This window comes from Schistocerca cancellata, chromosome 2 (assembly GCF_023864275.1).
Source record: "Schistocerca cancellata isolate TAMUIC-IGC-003103 chromosome 2, iqSchCanc2.1, whole genome shotgun sequence".
In the NCBI taxonomy this organism is placed as follows: Eukaryota; Metazoa; Arthropoda; class Insecta; order Orthoptera; family Acrididae; genus Schistocerca; species Schistocerca cancellata.
The window spans coordinates 585,798,542-585,816,772 of record NC_064627.1 but is presented as its reverse complement, the minus strand read 5'-3'; the positions used below and the strand labels follow the sequence as shown (position 1 = coordinate 585,816,772).

The 18,231-nt window shown below is 37.3% G+C and overlaps 1 protein-coding gene across 1 annotated transcript in view; it reads left to right on the top strand.

The window, feature by feature from the left end:
- LOC126162200 (sodium/hydrogen exchanger 9B2-like) overlaps window positions 1-18,231 on the top strand; it is a 101,086-nt gene that overhangs the window by 74,492 nt on the left and 8,363 nt on the right. Inside the window, exons 6-8 of the mRNA XM_049918538.1 lie at window positions 3,409-3,515; window positions 3,597-3,761; window positions 11,718-11,861. Of these exons, the coding sequence (XP_049774495.1) occupies window positions 3,409-3,515; window positions 3,597-3,761; window positions 11,718-11,861 (416 nt within the window). The remainder of the gene's footprint in view (window positions 1-3,408; window positions 3,516-3,596; window positions 3,762-11,717; window positions 11,862-18,231) is intronic.

Genomic DNA, 18,231 nt, shown 5'->3' with positions numbered 1-18,231 from the left:
TTTAAAAAGTACACAGATTTATGGTATTCTTGCTCACCAGTAAAAAAAATTAGATATCCAAATGAAATGAAAAAGAAAAGTCTGAACTGGTTCACACAAGAGCTTGTAGAAATTATAGGAAACTTGCATATGCTGTACCAGATGCATAAACAAGCCTCTGACCAAGGGGCAGAACAGAGTGTGAACATTCATAGGTCATATCTGAAATGCAAAAAATACTATAAAGCTAAACTTCTTCTGGCAAAAAAGCAAGCAGTGGAGAACTATATAGAAAGAGCTCCCAATAAATGCAAGGCAGCCTGGCAAATAATAAAATAAGAGAATACACCGAAATGCACAGAAACAGCTCTGCTTGATCCTGAAGAATTAAATGAGTACTTTTTAAACTCAGTTAAAGAAATAAGTAACCGTATCAAAGCAACAAATTCATCTGCAATGAACCTTGTTGGAACACCACTGCCTGTTAACCTGGCATTTCAATGGAGGGCTGTCACACCTGCTGATGTTATAAAAGCTGTATCCAAATTTTCAGGTTCTACAAGTATGGACTGTTATTGGTTATCAAATAACATAATTAAAAAGACAATACACTCAATTGCCAAACCATTAGCTTATATTTTTAATAAATGTGTAGAATTTGGAGTTTTTCCAGATGCACTCAAAGTATCAAAAGTTGTCCCAGTTTTTAAAAAAGGAGACAAACATCTCCCCCAAAGCTACAGACCAGTCTCCATTGTTCCAGTATTCTCAAAGGTATTTGAGGCACTGATACACACACAAATAAGCAACTTCTTTGAAAAACACAATATCCTATGTAACAATGAGTTTGGCTTTCGAAAGGGGAAGAACACAACAGTGGCCATCTTGGAAATCATTGACCAAACCTTAACAGCTTTTGAAAATAACAACATGGTATCACTGGTATTGTGTGACCTAAGCAAAGCTTTCGATTGCATTCCTGTTGACATACTACTGGGGAAACTAGAGTTGTATGGGGTGAGAGGGAGCACTTTATCTGTGATAAATTCTTATTTAAGTAACTGAAAACAATTGGTTTCAGTCAGAAATTTAAATTCTTCCATCATGGAAATCAGCACAGGTGAACCACAAGAGTTTATCCTTGGACCCTTCTTCTTCATTGTCGTTATTAATGATTTACCTAAAAATATAGCTCACCCTGTTGTGTGTTATGCTGATGATACACCACTACTTACCATACATCAGAACATTTCAGATCTGAATGACCTAACAAAAGAAACACTAGATAAGGCCCTGGACTGGTTTGCAGCCAATAAGCTCCTATGCAACCCAGACAAAACACAACAACTTCTAATGGGAACATCAAATGAAGTAGGCAATAAGTCGGTAAAACTCTTAGGTATTCACATTGACTCAAAACTATATTGGGAGGAACATGTCAATCATGTATGTGAAAAAATATCTCGGGTGGCATACCTTCTCTTGAAACTAAGGGAGGTAGTGAGCTTGGAGTACCTCAGGGTGACATACTTTGGGCTATTCCAGTCACATATTTCATATGGTCTGATTATATGGGGGCACTCCCCTCACATCAAAAACGTATTGAAATTACAAAAAAAAGTCATACGTATAATATGTAAAAGAGGTCATAGGGAGCACTGTCGTCCTCTTTTTTTCCAGACTCAGAATACTTACAATTATAAATCTATACATCCATATGTCTGTACTCTGTATTGAAAATAATATTTCAGAGTTTATTGCCAGAAGGGAAATACACGAACACAACACCAGGGCTAACAGTAATTTAGACATACCACGCCACAGATTAACGAGAACTGGAAATTCCCACAAAGTTAACCCACTCAAAATGTTCAATAAACTGCCAGTTCATGTTCAGTCTATGGATACAAATTCTTTTAAAATTAAGTGGTACAGCTGACTGTCAGATCATCCATTCTATGACATTAAAGAATTCTTTGAGATGCCTGAGGAGAATATAAGCATTTAAAAGTTGTCTGTAGTTAAACATATTATTTTGTGCTGTGGTTAATCATGTGTAATTACAAAGTTTATACTATAAACAATAAAATACCATATTATATTAGATTATAAGATAGCTTGTTGCATTAACTTTTAAAAGCTATCCTTTGTAATTTGGTACACTGCCATGCTTCAAATGTATTCTACAATGTATTGACAGAAGTTTATTTTATTATTCTGTATGTACTAGTACATCTTGTATGACAAAGCCAATATCATTGTAAAATGATCTACGGTGAATAAAATTATTGATTCTTGACTGATTCTTGATTCATCTATGTCAATGAATTATTAATGTGAACAATGTCAAGTTGTGCCGTGGTTCGAAGTCTGTGTTTAACTGGCAGTTTAGCAGATAAAAATCTGCTTCAGTTTCCAGCAATTTCTTAATTTATCCCATGACCAATTTAAAAGCATAAACCTTCATCTTCAGGTGCCACCAAATAATGATGGCAACATAATTGTACAGTGTTCATGCCAGTCTCAGTTATGGGTGGCGGTGGGGGTGGGGGTGAGGGGTCACACACATGTCAAACAAACACATAGGGGTATGGGACCAGCAACCACCCAGACAGCATGACATGGAAGTGACTAGTACAGATGGTCGTGGAATAAATTAAGAAATTATTGGCAACTGAAGCAGATTTTTATTCTATAAATATGTTCCTCAGCTGCAGATGTTCATTTGATCAAATATTTTAATTGGCTGGATAACTCAGTTCAAAGGCTGGAGGGGAAGGGATTGGCATACTACCTCCAATAGGGCCTTACTTAGTTCACCTAGTTCAGATCCACCTATGGGTTGATGACAGCTTTACCTTTAATTATGCTTTTAAGGCTGTGCAAACTCTCTTCCAATTGTTGAATTGAGAAAGGACCTAGAAAATTTGAAAGATTGGACCCAGATCCATTTTTGTGGTAATCATTCACTGTTCAGGTAAGGCAGCAAGCAGGAATACTGTCACAGTTTCCCATTTCCTACACCATACTGCATGCAGATAACAGGAAAATTAAAGTGGCTCCACAAAGTCCTTATTTTAGTGTTAGTAATGAGGCTGCATCAGTTAAACTTTAATCACTTGACATCATATGTGGAATGAATATCACATCTATTAATTCCTTCAATGTGCTGATACAAACCTATAACCTCCCAACTTGGCTTTAGTGCCTGTAAATAAGAACTTAGCAGTCTAGTATTTCATGGAGAATTACACTCACAAAACAAGAGAAGACTTTTATGTTCATTTTTCTACTTACTTATTTCAAAGATCAATTTTAAATTTATTGCTATAGTAATATTTATTTATCCTGTTGACTGAATAGTTTAGTTTATATTAATTATAAATTATTTACAGTGTTTTGTGACACTTGTTTTTTCATGTGCTGCAGGTAATGTAACTCAGCAATTACTTCAGGGTCCACTGGAAGTTATTCTTGGTTTGGGATTTGGTATTGCATGGGGCGTGGTGTCAATGTACATACCCCACAGGAAAGATGTAAGTGCAGTATTTGCAATTAGTCTTTTCTCAACAAAAAATGTTACCAATATTTTAAGCAATCATTGATTTTGGTTTCAGCCATATGTAGTTTACTATCGAGCTGCAATGGTTGCTGGAGGAGGAATATTTGCAGTTTTTGGAAGTCAGATTCTTGGTTATGATGGAGCAGGAGCTCTTGCATGTATTACAGCTGCATTTGTAGCATGTTGTGGTTGGAAGGGTCAAGGCTGGAGTGCAGAATATGTAAGTACTCTGTGTGCAATGAAGCAGGACATTCACTGCGATCAAATACGTTAATGGTTTAATCTAGACAGATGCTGTTCTCAAACAGAACTAATGTTACAAGGCAAAATAATTTTACGGTGACTTGTGGTGAAATGTACACATAATTTTTGGGGCCTAATACTGATCTTTCCATTTAACTCCCCTGTAACTTGAATACTGAGGAAGGGTGCAATTAATTATGCAACACTTCTCTCAATTATTCTTGTTGTTGTGGTCTTCAATCTGAAGACTGTTTTGATTAGCTGTCCTTCATTTTCTATTCTGTGCAAACCTCATCATCTCCAAATAACTACTGTAACCTAAATCTTTCTGAATCTGCTTATTGTATTCATCTCTTGGTCTACTTCTGGGATTTTTATTCCCCCCACTTCCCTTAAGGGGAGTTGGAATGCCCTATCTCGCCAATGTTAAATTTGCTAACTTTGTGTACCTTTTTCTTTGGAACTATTATCTTCAGAACTTTGAAATTCTGGCAGAGGTTTTCAGCATATATTGTGAGCCCACTGAACTAGAACCAATGTTTTCTTTTTGTTGGTATAGTATTTATGAATTTTTTACCATTAAGCCATTTTTTATTGGAAAAAGTATAACATAAACTTCCCTAGTTCAGAGAATAAGCCAGTTCTTGTCATGATTCTAGTTCAGTGGCCTCTTTGAACTGTTTTGCAGCATTTCTGAAAATTTGAATGTTGTTGGTTGAGTGGTTTATGAGATAAAGGTACATGTAACACTAAAAATGTCAAATGCCAGAAAATGCGATTAAAGTAATTTATTATGAAAATTCACAAATACCTTTTATTCTATTATCAAAAGTGTCCAGCAGAGTAATCAGGGTCATCTTCTAGTTCTTCTTCTTCACCTAGAAGCTTTCTTCTCCTTGCTGCCCTTGCTTTTTTTGTATTAAATTCAGCTGCATACTGAGCCTTCCTTACTCGCACGCTGTCCAGAAGCTGAAGACCTCTGATGGTGTTGATACCAGGAGCAATGCCGAGCCTTGCCATGACCTTTAGCCTACCCATATGACCATCATTGAATGAAATAACAGCATCACTGACTCCCCATTTCAATGTTTTTATCCCAACAAATACATTCTTAGGTACACGAGTCCAAATGAGGTTGTTGAACGACTCGTTTTGATTCTGGGTACAACCATGAAGACATTTTCGCAGAAGATCAGGATGCCCCAAGTCTCTATATATTGGTTTAATTACTTCCATAACAGCCAATGGAATATAATTTTTATGGTGATAAGGATCCCCAGTAGCTTGAGATTTTCTATAATTGCACCATGACTGAGGACCATCTGGACAAGCAAAATGTTGAGGATTATCATCAGTTGATGATCGATGTAAATATGTGGCCCATACAGCTTGTCTCATTTCCTGCAAATTATTTGCATTATTTCTTATTGCCATACCATAGTATTGTTGTAATTCATTTATAATTTTATCTGACAGGCGACCTCTAATGGTTTTACCATCTGACAAAATTTTGTCCTTCAGATTCTGTTTCAGTTTCCTTAGACGAGTGCCCATTCGTTTCTGAACATGACCGACACATTCTAGTTTAGTTATTGTCTTATTGACATATGGCATGGATTCTGTAACACTTTTGTATGCCTTGGAGTCCCCATCTCCAAGGAATTTTGTGTAAAATACTCCCCGTTCTTTTTCTGATCTGCTAAACATTTTCACAGCAGCGGCAGCCTCCATGCCTCCACTCGTACCTTCATAATTCTTGCTACATATGTGAGCTGCTTCTATCTTACCAGATGCACAATGGTAACAATGTTTAGTGAGCACTTCATAGTCCAAAACTTTACCGCTGTCCACACTAGTAACAGTAGCAACAGCATTTTTGGATGTGTGACCCCTTTTCTGCCAGGTTCCATCAAAAGCAACAGGGATATCTGGGTTTCCTTCATTTATATATTTTGCTTCACTGGCAGCAGCTTTCATTGATAAATCTGCTACAGACTGAACAGCATCTCCTATCACTTCAGTGTAATTGTCAATTTTAGCAGGTGGAGGTGGAAGATTCATTATGGCACAAAATGTTTGAGCAGCAGTATGTCCTTTACCAATTGCTCTCATTGCATACATTAGCCTGATATTACTCTCAAACAAATTGCTACTGCATGTTTTAGAGCTCCAAAAACAGGTCTCATTTTCACAACTGGCACAAACTATAGCAATTTTGCAGGAAAGTCCTATAGATTTTGTTATGTTCATATCAAAAGAACCTCCACAAAGATTACAACACAAACATTTCTTCATAAACTCAGTAAAAACAGGAAAGTCGACTAAAACATATTGTTCATTAGAAGCTTCATCTGTAATTTCACTTGCACAGTTTGATAACTTCTTTTTTGATGCACTGGTGGGCGTGTCTCCTTCACACATCTCAGCTGTACAAACGTCAGAACTTTCACCAGCATCAACAGGTGCTGAAGCAGAATCACTTGAACAAACGTTATTTGTAAATCTATTACCGCGAAACTTTCGCTTTTTAAATAATGATGCACTCCTAGGCATCGTAGAAACTACGCACTCACCACTGAAAGTCAAAACAAGACAGATAACAAACTCCAAATGAGCGACAAACTAAACTCGAGGCTCAAAACAAACACTCACAGATCAAAAACTGAACAATAAACACAGCTAGTCGTAAAAACAATGGTACCTATGGAAGGATCAAAGATTCTACAACTGAAGAGTGAAATCCACAGCCTTCTATATGTAATGTTTTCGGAAATGCGAAGATTTAAATGTGTACAAATCACAAGATGGGTAACTTTGCTGGGCGCACATGTAATTTTGAAAAATTAAATAAAAATACTTCCAATTGGAATTTCTTAACAAATTTTGCACCATTTTAAGCAGAAAATTTCAAATTAAGTTATAAGGTTAAAAACTGAAAATGTGAATTTTTTCCATTTTCCGGCATTCCAACTCCCCTTAAGTTCTAAATTTGTGATCCCTTAACATCTTGGAATGTGTACTATCAAACAAACCCATATTCTAGTCAAGTTGTGCCACAAATTTCTTTTCTCCCTGTTGTATTAAGTATCTTGTCATTAAGTGATCTACCCATCTCATCTTCAGCAATCTTCTGTACCACCACATGTCAAAAGCATCTGATCCCTTAACATCTTGGAATGTGTACTATCAAACGAACCCATATTCTAGTCAAGTTGTGCCACAAATTTCTTTTCTCCCTGTTGTATTAAGTATCTTGTCATTAAGTGATCTACCCATCTCATCTTCAGCAATCTTCTGTACCACCACATGTCAAAAGCATCTGTTCTCTTCTTGTCTAAACTGTTTGTCATCCATGTTTCAGTTTCATATAAGGCTACAGTCCAGACAAATTCTTCGAGAAAAGACTTCCCAACATTAAAATCTGTATTCGATGTTAACAAATTTCTCTTCTTTAGAAACACTTTTCTTGCCATTGCCAGTGTACAGTTTATAACCTCTCGACTTCATCCATCATCAGCTATTTTGCTGTCCAAATAGAAAAACTCATTTACTAATTTAAGAATCTATTTTAAGTGTTCATCTGCTATCATTCTTTCAAGATACTGTCCATTCTGTTCAACTGCCCTTCCAAGTCATTTACTGTCTCCGACAGAATTACAATGTCATCAGCAAACCTCAAAGTTTATATTTCTTCTCCTTCAATTTTAATTCCTATTCCAACAATATGGAAGGATAAATTGTTACTCACCACACAGAGGTGGCATTGTAGTCCAGACTGGCACAATGAAAAAGATTCCTAAAATATTAATCTTTTGGATAGTCTTTCTTCTGAAATAGAAACTTCATGCACATTCTCACAATCACAACTCGCACACACATGACCACCATCTCTGGCTGCTGGAGCCAGACTTGTCGGACTCCAGCACTTGGAGACTGGCCTTATCCAAAAATTACCTTGAGCGATTAATCAGAGAACCAACTCATGAAGGCAACAGCTTAAACCTGCTGATGACAAACAGACCAGAACTTTTTGACATAGCTTAGAACAGGGAACCAGTGATCATAAGGCTGTTACAGCATCACTGAATACAGCTATAAATAGGAAGATCTTTCTGCATAACAAGAACGACAAGAAGCAGATTTCAGATGACCTAAGTGGCCAGCATGAAAATTTCATCTCTGGCACTAACAATGTTGAGTCTCCACGGACAAAGTTCAAGGGCATTAGTGCTTTAGGCAGGTATGTGTGAACCAAGTTGTGAGGGATGAAAAAGACCAGCCATGGTTCAACAGCAGTGTTAGAAAGCAGCTACAAAAACAAAGAGAGCTTCACTGCAAATTTAAACATAGCCAAAGCCTCACACACAAAAACCAAATGAAAAGTAAGCATAAGGAGAGTCATTCATGAAATGATCAACAAATTTAAAAGTAGAATTCTGTCTACTGGCTACACAGAAAGTCCTAAGAAGTTTTGGTCTTATGTTATATAAGTAAATTGATTGAAGCCATCTGCTCAGGCACTTGGGACCATAATTGCATTGAGACAGAGGACAACACAAAAAGGCCAAAATATCAAACATCTTTGTCCAAAACTGTTTGAGAGAGGAAGATCAGATTATAGTGGCTCCATTACATCATCACATAAATGACAAAATGGATGATGTCAAAATAAGTCACCATGGGATAGAAGAATGACTGAAATCATTAAATAGGGGGAAGGCCACTGGACCCGATGAGAGATCAGTACAATTCTACATAGAGCATGCGAAAGAACTTGCTCCTTTCTAGCAGCAGTATGTCGTAAGTCTTTGGAGGTGTGAAGTGTTCTGATGATGGGGAGAAAGCACAGGTCATTCCCATTTTCAGTAAGGGTCATTGAACAGATGCTCAAAGCTGCAGGCCTATATCTCTGACATGTCAGTTGTAGAATTTGCTAACATGTTTTATGCTTGTGTATTGTGACCCTTTTTGAGATTGAAAATCCCCTCAATAGGAATCAACATGGGTTCCAAATGCAATGATTGTATGAGGCCCAGCTTGCCTTGTTTGTCCACGAGACCCATGAGGTGGTAGATACCAGTGCCCTGATGCTGTGTTCCTAGACTTATAAAAGGCATTTGATACACTCCTGTATTGCCACCTAATGAACAAAGTATAAGCCTGTGGATTATCAAAACCAACTGTGTGATTGGATTTAAGCGTTTCTAGCAAACTGAAGACAGCATGTTATTTTCAATGGAGAAAACTTTTCAGACGTAAAAATGACTTCAGGCATACTCCAGTGGAGAGTAATGGGTCCATTACTTTCCACAAGATATAAATGATGTCGCAGACAACATTAGAAGTTCCATGAGGATTTTCGTAGATCATGCTATTGTATGCAAAGAAATTGCAGTGCTAGAAAATTGTAGCGAAATGCAGGAAGACCTGCAGAGGGTTGATGCTTGGTGCAGAAAGTGGCAATTGACCTTCAACATAAACAAATGTGATAAATTGCATATACATAGCCAGAAAGATCTAGTTTTAAGTGACTAAATGATTGCAGAACAATCACTGGAAGCAGTTTCTTCCATAAAATATCTAGACTATGCTTACAGAGCAATTGAAAGTGGAATGACCACATAAAAGTAATTGCAGGAAAGGCAGATGGCAGCCTGAGGTTCATCAGAAGAATCCTTAGGAACTATAGGCCATCAACAAAAGAGGTAACTTACAAAACTCTCATTTGACCAATACTTGAATAATTCTCATCAGTATGGGATCTGTACCAGATGGGATAGATAGAGGGAATAGAGAAGATTCAATGAAAAGCTGCACATTTCACTACAGGTTCATTTAGTAAGCATGAATGTGTCGCAGAGATGATCAACCAATTCCACTGTCAGATGCTGCAAGAGAGGCATTCTGTATCACAGTATGGTTTACTGGTAAAAGTTCTGAGAGGATATGTTCTTAGAAGAGTCGGCGAATACAATGCTTCTTCCTACACATATCTCACAAAAAGACAATGAAGACAAAATTAGAGAGTTTAATTTGAGCCCACACAGGGGCTTACTTGCAATCATTCTTCTTGTGAACTATTCTCAACTGAAACAGGAAAGAGGGGCAAGTGACAGTGGAACACAAAGTACCCTCCACCACACACTACAAAGTGGCATACAGAGTATAGATGTAGATGTAGATGTATGTGAGTTGTGCTTGTGTGAATGTGTGTGTGCTTTCTATCTCAAAAGAAGGACTTAACCCATAAGCTTAATAGTTTAGCAGTATTTTTCATTGTGCTTCTGAATTCAACATCTCTACCGGTATGTGGTGATTAACAATCTATCCTTTTCATACTACTGTTAGCACGCTTGTAGAATATTAAAGAATGTGTGGGACTAGTAATTCATAAATGGCCTTTCTACAGACAAGAGTTAAAGAATATTATTATATTCACGTTTTGATAAGTTCTTGCTCTTTGCATTTAACACATCACAACACCAAAATACATTGAAATATGTTAGCATCCCTCTGTGCTTTGACATAGTAAATGTAATGGATAGCCAGCCTAAAGAGCCACCATGAAAGTCTGTAGTCATGGCAGAGTCGTATCAGCTACCAAGTCCAAAGAAATAATGACAAGAAATTCCTAGATCACAGCTAAACAGAACAAAGCATAATATCAGCAAGAGCTTTAAGTGTAGTGCTTGATCCAAAGTTATAATGATTTAAGACAGTGAGCTACATTACCCGTCTGACAGTAGTTCAACCCACAGACAGCCTTCTTACTACATCTTATGATGGTCAGAGAAGTCTGTGGCTTGATGATCTTAAGCCATTGATCTCACTGTCCAAAGAGAAAAATAAGCATTTATCACTCAAAATAATTACTGCTGTTATTGTTCTATAGCGAATGATGTATCTAAGATGTTTTTGACCAACAGTATTCATACTATGTGAACATTTTTGTGAAGATGGCTTCCAGCTCGTAACCTTTCAAGTTGGAGAAATAACTAATTTCACAGCACTTTCCCACAAAAGGCAATGGTTCCAGTTAGGAGTCCTGTTCTGTCACACAAATTTAATATGCCAGGAACTGTGAAATAAGTGTTGTACATTGTTTTTCTGTGGGATGATGCATGATGGCTGCATTGCCTAAGAATTATCTTATGCACCTCAGTGTACAGTATATGTTATTTTGTGAATGGTTTGTTATTACTTATTAAATAAAAATATGCTTAAGAATTGTTTGATTTACTCTACATCTATGAAGACTCTTTCACTTGGGATGGATGGAAAGGCCTTCATTATCTCTCTCTCCCTTTTTTTTTTTATTTTTTTTTTTTTAAATTCGTATTATGTATTCACGTTTAATGAAAAGTTCTACATTCTCGAGGATCTCCCTATTATGGACCTATGTAGCAAACAGTATATCTAATGTAATCTCTTTTCTAAATGTAATTGCTGTTGACAGCTACCATGATCACTAGATTCCTGTTATGAGTTTGCACTGATATGATTGACTGAAAGATGGATTTGATCATAAAATAAAGATGGATTTGATCATAAAATGTTGAAAATGATCTAATTGCTCTCACAAAAATGATATTATGGAAATAAATCAGTGTCGTGGTGATATCTGTGAAGCATTTTGTCTTTGACATGCTCTAAAATAGTTAGACCCGTTTTGTTTTGAGACATGTCAATTCTACATTGAAACTGTCAACAGAATACGTTAATTAATGTAAATTTTATGTATTTTCTCTCATAGATTGTATATTGTCTATAAGGCTACTAACATGTAGCAGTTAAGTATGTGATTTGTCATAATTTAATTATTTTGTCAGTACAGTAACTTTCACCAGTGTGGTAGATTCTACCTGCTACTGAAAAAAAATGAAAAAATGGTTTGTGAGCTTAGGTCTGGTCCTTTATGTGGCTTATTTTTCAGAATCCAGTTTCCAGTATATTTTCAGTCATATGGGAAATATTTCAACCCATACTGTTTGGACTTATTGGCACTGAAATTCTCATAAGTCAGCTAGATGGTGGCACTGTGCTACGTGGAATGGGAGTTCTTTTTGTAGGCCTTTTGGTGAGTATGAAAACTATGTATGGATAAGTGAATGATTCATAGATGCTTTAATATAAATTATTAACTGCTGCTGTTAAGTTTTTCCACAATATATTTTTTATACTGTAAGTGAATACATGTACAGTATTTTTCTTTATGCTTGGAAGGCACTTTTTATTTAACTTGAAAATACTTATTTGTCAGGGTTGACTTGTTTTGGCTACATTGTGACTTTAAAGTAAAAAATATTTAAATAAAATTGAGAAAGTGATCTTAAAAGAATATCAAAAATTGCATTGATTGACATCTAACAGATCATCAGTTTTCTTTTCCATTCTTCTCTAAGTTATTCTTGTCAGCAACTTGGGTCCATGAGCTGTTAAGCAGATTGTGCAGTAACTCTCAAACTTCTTTACCATTGCTATCTTTGGAATTGTGTGGATGATTTCTGAAAGTCTGATGGTGTGTCTCACAGATTCTGTGCACTAAATTGAATAGTAGTTTTGTTGCTATTTTCCCTAATGCTTTCACAAATTCCAAGGAAATTATGTTTATACCTTTCGCCTCATTTGATCACAAGTCTTCCAAAGCTCTGTTAAACTCTGACTCTAATCTGGATCCCTTCTGTCTTCCATACTGACTCTCATTTCTTCTTCTCTCAAGTCATCAGACAGTTCATCCCCTTGACAATGTACTCTTTCTGCTGATCCAGTGTCTCCTCTGCATTTAACAGTGGAATTCCTCTTGCACTCTTAATGTTGATGGCTTTGTGTTTGGTTTGACTTTTCTAAATACTGAATCAGTGATTCCAGTGATTATTTTCTTTTCAATATCTTCGCATCTTTACTTTAGCCAATTCATACTGGCTTTCCTGCACTTCATACTTATTACATCTCTAAGTGAATTTTATTGATGTGTTTGTGTCTTTCCTTCAATAATTTTGTACTTCCTTCTTTCACTGATCAGTTTGAAGTATTTCTTCTGTTACTCTATGATTTTTTAAAGTTATCTTCCTTGCACTTATATTTGTCTGTCCCGCTCAACTAAACTGAGTAACCATAAATAAGAAAAATAACTTATCCTAATTCCAGAAAATCAGATATGTCAATTTTGAGAACTCATTTGGAAATAAGAGTGCACACTAGATCAAAAGGAGCAAAAGCTCATGTGATTTTAATCACATGGTGCACCAAGACAGCTCTTTCTGATTATTATGAGTTTATACTGCCACAAAACCATAGAGTCATCTGTTACATACCCTTGTAGTGAGGAAACATTGCACAGGATTAAACATCTAAATATATGTTTACATGGGCCATATTTTACTGCAAAGTGTGGTTGCAATTATTTTGCCATCAACCTTACTGTAATACAAGGTAATCGTGGTATGGCCTGGCAATATTACTGACAAAGCAGGCTGTTGCAGTTGCTGAGATACGCCAAAGTATTGCCAGTGTTTTCCTAGAGGGGTGGAGAATATTTTGGTTGGTCAGGCTGTCTCTATCCCAGTCACTGTCCGTAAATATTTTCATTCCGCTCTCAGCCTTACTTCCATTTTTTCACACAAACAGTGCTGCAGTGCCAAGTCACATAATCTGAATGGTGAAACAAAATTATTTTGCTTCAGTTCAAAAGCTGACATGTGAACAAGGGGCATGAGGTTGTTTGCTAGCTACAATATTGTCAGACAGTGGTCATGTGTTTGTGAGTTGCAGTTGCGTGAATGTATGTGTGTAAGTGTGTGTGTGTGTGTGTGTGTGTGTGTGTGTGTGTGTGTGTGTGTAGGACGTAACATATACAATGAAAGCATTTATTCAAATGCTTGAGTGGAGCAAAAACAAGATGTCCTGTAAATTTAAGAGTGAATATTTGTCCGAATTTTCATAGCCAAACGAAAAGTGGGAAAGGGACAAATGGGGTAGGAAATTCATCAGTGTGAGATCTAGTTCTGCAGACAAGGATTTATTTGCTTGAAAGTAATTACTGTAATTAAGAAAAAGTTAATTAGTGATTTGAGGGAAAATTGAAATATTTCACGAACAGCCACTGCTAACTGTGTAAATGAAATTTCAAAAAATTCATCTCTTAAAGACATAGCTTTTCTATGAATAAAATGTTATAAATAAAATGTTATGGTGATGTGATATTTCACTGTCAAAAATAAATTGTGAAGTCTTTCTTTCACGTGGGGAAAATAAAATAGATGTCAAATTGCAGCAGCCCCTCTCCACAGCTGAGTCATCAGTGTGGCTGACTGACATGTGGAGGACCCAGGTTTTATTCCCAGTGTTTCCAAGTATTTTTCATTGGTGGGAGGACTGGATCAAGGTTCACTCAGCCTTATGATGTGGGTTGAGGAGCTACTTGAACGAGAGTGGTAGAGAGAGCAGTTTTTGACCCCTCATGTCCCTCCAAACTGCACCAAATTTTGCCATTGGCTGAGTATGACACAGCTGTCAGTTGGTCCCAATTGACCCATCTGTGGCCAGAATGGCAGTGCTTTGCTTTTTCTCTCACATCGCAGCATAAATGAAAATTTCCCTTGTTTCTCTTGATCTATATGCTCTTAGAGGGCATTCAGAAATGCGTTAAATGTTTCCCTAATCTATTTTACTTCTTATTTACTTTAAATTCCCAATTAGTACCTCAATTGCTGAACATGATCTAGAGCATCATTTGTCAGTGTGTCAAATGTTTCTCTAATCTACTTTATTTTTTACTTTTAGATGAATCATACCACAAAACATTCAACCAGGTCTTTATTTCAATTTTTGTTTATTTTGCTGACTTTTGTCTTCATATACATATTTTTACATGCCCCTCAATTTTGGTCATAATGTATTTCTCTCATTGTACCAGTGAACCACAATAAGATATTAGGGAAAAAAATTGATTTTTATTTCAGACTTCATTAATTTCTTGAGTCCTGCCACCAAAGTGTAGCAGATGTCTGGTACCAAGTGTCATATAGGTAATAAGTGCACTCTGAAATAGTACATCAAGCTTCTGTATGACCCAGCAGTAGCCAAAACCTGAAGGGTGATCGCCAGTCTGTTTGTAAACTGGTATAGAGACTTTCATATTGTTGTTGCCATTACCAGTTATCTAACCAATTGCTTGCTGCCTTAGCATTGCAGAAGAGACATCACTTCATCAGTTGGAGTTTTGGAAGCAGTTCACTTACTTCGAAAAGAAAAAAATAATGCATCCACAAAGGCCAATATATTTTTCCATCCCCCCCCCCCCCCCTCTCTCTCTCTCTCTCTCTCTCTCTCTCTCTCTCTCTCTCCCCCCCCCCCTCTCCACCCCCCCCCCCCTCCAGTGGAATTCAAAAGCAAGAGAGCTGCACTCAGTTACAATAGTTTTCTTTCATTTATTTTGCAGCAGTACAGTGGCCTGTGTTAACACATCTGGCCCAGAAATGTCTAGCTGCAAACACTGCCAGTTAGCAGTAGTTAGTAATGTTGTTGACATGTGGCTGCTGGTTGTGTGCCTAGCAACATTGCCTGGATATGTTGTTGGCAATATGGAATTTCTGTTGCCTTTGTAAACATTCCTTAAAGTGAACTGCAGATTAAGCAGGCTATTTGTGTGATGCTTCCTGGCCTTCATGCTATACCGTCATCATGATGAGAAAATTGTGTGTTAGTTGTGGTAAGTCATCATGCCAACACTTCTGTAGAGTGGTAGTTTCCATAGTATCAGTTTTTCCCTGCTGCAGCAGATTATCATTTTGCCAAGAAGCGGCTAGACTGAAACAGCCACAGGATTTGTTTCCCACCTGTAGCTGAGTCCTGCACACAATTATATTGTGAGAGGACCAACATGGCTATCATTACTTAATTGAGGTCATCATAGAGGACTACAGAAAAACTGAAACGGAAATTCAGCCAGCTGTAACAACAACGTAGTGGAGAACAAATATCAGTAGAATGTACCTCCATCAACATGATAAGGAGAGATATTGATGTGGGTGCCAGCTCGGCTCTTAAGAAAGGAATTGGTTTCACACTGACACCACAGAGAATTCCCTTCTGTGTGCGAAAAATTAGTGCTGATCAGGTTCTTTGCAAGTTGCCCAATGAGTATACATATGAATTTTATCACAAATCAATGTTTTCAAAATGCAAACGTGTCTGGAAGGACAGACACCAAATACATAATTAAGGCAACAATGACCAATTAATCACTTCAGTGCGAATGCATACCAAGCTCAAATTCTCATGGAAATCAGCAAAATGCCATGAGTAATGAAGATAATGTGCAAGGGGCACTACAACAGTAAATTTGAGCCCAATGGGAGGCATGCTAGGGTAGTCTGTGCAGATGCAATGACCACTGTGTCCAGATGGCGTAGTGGTCAGTACATCTGTGTAGTAAGCATAGGATCTGAGTTTGAATTCAGGTCTGGTACGAATTTTAAACTTTCCCCATTGATTTAAATCAACACCCACTGGCAGGTAATGTCATTGATTCCTTTTGGTCTTAATAATCTGGGGCTGAACTTCGTAAACTCCACCTATTCTGTAGTCATCTTATAACCATGGTGATGCCAGCTGACACAGGCTACTCAGCAACTGAAACAAGGTGACTGCAGTGCAGAAATTGACTGATGTTCGAGGACACGTGTTTGACATTGCCACTGGACCTGACATCAATAATAATGATTAAGATGTCAGAGATTCTGAAGCAGTCATTGCTGGGAGAAGTTCTAATTAAGAATATTTTCCTTCAGGTGCCTAGATCTCATATACAGTACATTATCATGATTCATTGTCTGTATGGCACAGGAATGCAGTACATTTATAGTGTGTAATGATGTTATTGCATAAAACAAAAATAACATGACTAAATATTAAAACCTAAGTTTCTAATCCATTTCACCGCTGTGACGCTAGCATTCGTAAAATCGTTCCATGTGGCCTTATAGCATCTTAGAATGTGCTCCTCTCTTATATGTCTGGTAGATTGTTTTAGTGCACCACAATCACAACACAGAGACTCCACAATACCCCGTTATAGAGTGAGTCAGAGTGGTATTTAATTTGACCTTCAGTTTTCTGTCAGGTTTGCACCCACAATAGCACAGTTATATTTCTCGAACCATTCCCGTTATTGGTAATTTCCGATGTGTTGACAATTCTTGTTCCAGAGATCTCGTGCTTTGGTCATATTTGTAGCTAGCTGTTCAGCATACAGCAGTGGTGGGTGTCTCAAACAAACCCTATTTCTTTGTAAGACAGGTATGTCATGATGAATGGGTAGTTTCTTATTCACTTGTATATAGTGCTAATCTCTAAGCAGGGTTTCAGTTCTGTGAATCTGTGGTGGGAAGATATTGCATAGTAGGGGAAGCCAGTAGACAGGAGTTGATCAGATTGTACCAGTGGTGATGCGCATCATGTTGTTGAGCTGTGCATCAATGAGGCTGGTATGACAACTATTATGTCACACTGAAGCACAATACTCTGCAGCTGAAAAAACCAGTTCAAGAGCCAACAAACACAAAGTCTCCATTCAAACCCCCAGGTTGTGCCACTCAGCCTCTGAATGATGTTGTTGTTGTTGTTGTTTTTTTGTCTTGGCTGATGTGCTTTCCAGATGTTTTTTAAAAGATAGAGTGCAGCTGAGTATGACGCCAAGATACTTGGGGGACTTGTTGTGACGGAGAATATTGCCATCAAATTGCACCTCGAGCTCAGTGTTAGCTTGTTTCTTTGTTGAGGTGAAGCAGGCAAATCTTGCTGTTGCTGGTACAGGGCTTGAGTCTCAATTTTTTAAAAATATGAGTTAAGGGCTGCTGAGTCCTTCCCTCTGACTGACTGAGCTCTTTTGAATGACAAGTCAGCGTGATATTGTCTGCATAGCAAAATTTCCTTGAAGATGTTTTTGGAAGGTCAGAAATATAAAGACTGAATAGGTGAGGGGCTAGAACTGAGCCCTGTGGTAGGTTATTATTTAGTTATCTTATTGAGCTTCTATTTTCTCCCAAACAAACCAGAAAGTATTGATTGCTTATCATATTAAGAGATGCTTTTGTTTGGCATTTAATTATTTTTAGAAATTTGCAAATCATTTCTTCCCGCCGGATGGTGTCATATGCTGCCATAAGATTGATGAAGGCCACAAATGTTTTTGGTTTCTTCTGGAAACAGGCATGTATGAAAGTTTTCATAGGTAGTACTTGGTTGTTGCAGCTTCAGTGAGGTCTAAATCCTGCTGGTTCTATTGGAATGAGTTCTAAAATACATCCACTAATCTGCTGTAAATAAGTCTCTCCAAGAGATTATATGTACAACTAAGCTCACATATGCAGTAAAATACTGCATTTAGACCCTGGGTCTACATGAACTAGAGTTCCTCAGAAGCCAGACCTTTATTGCACTTTCTA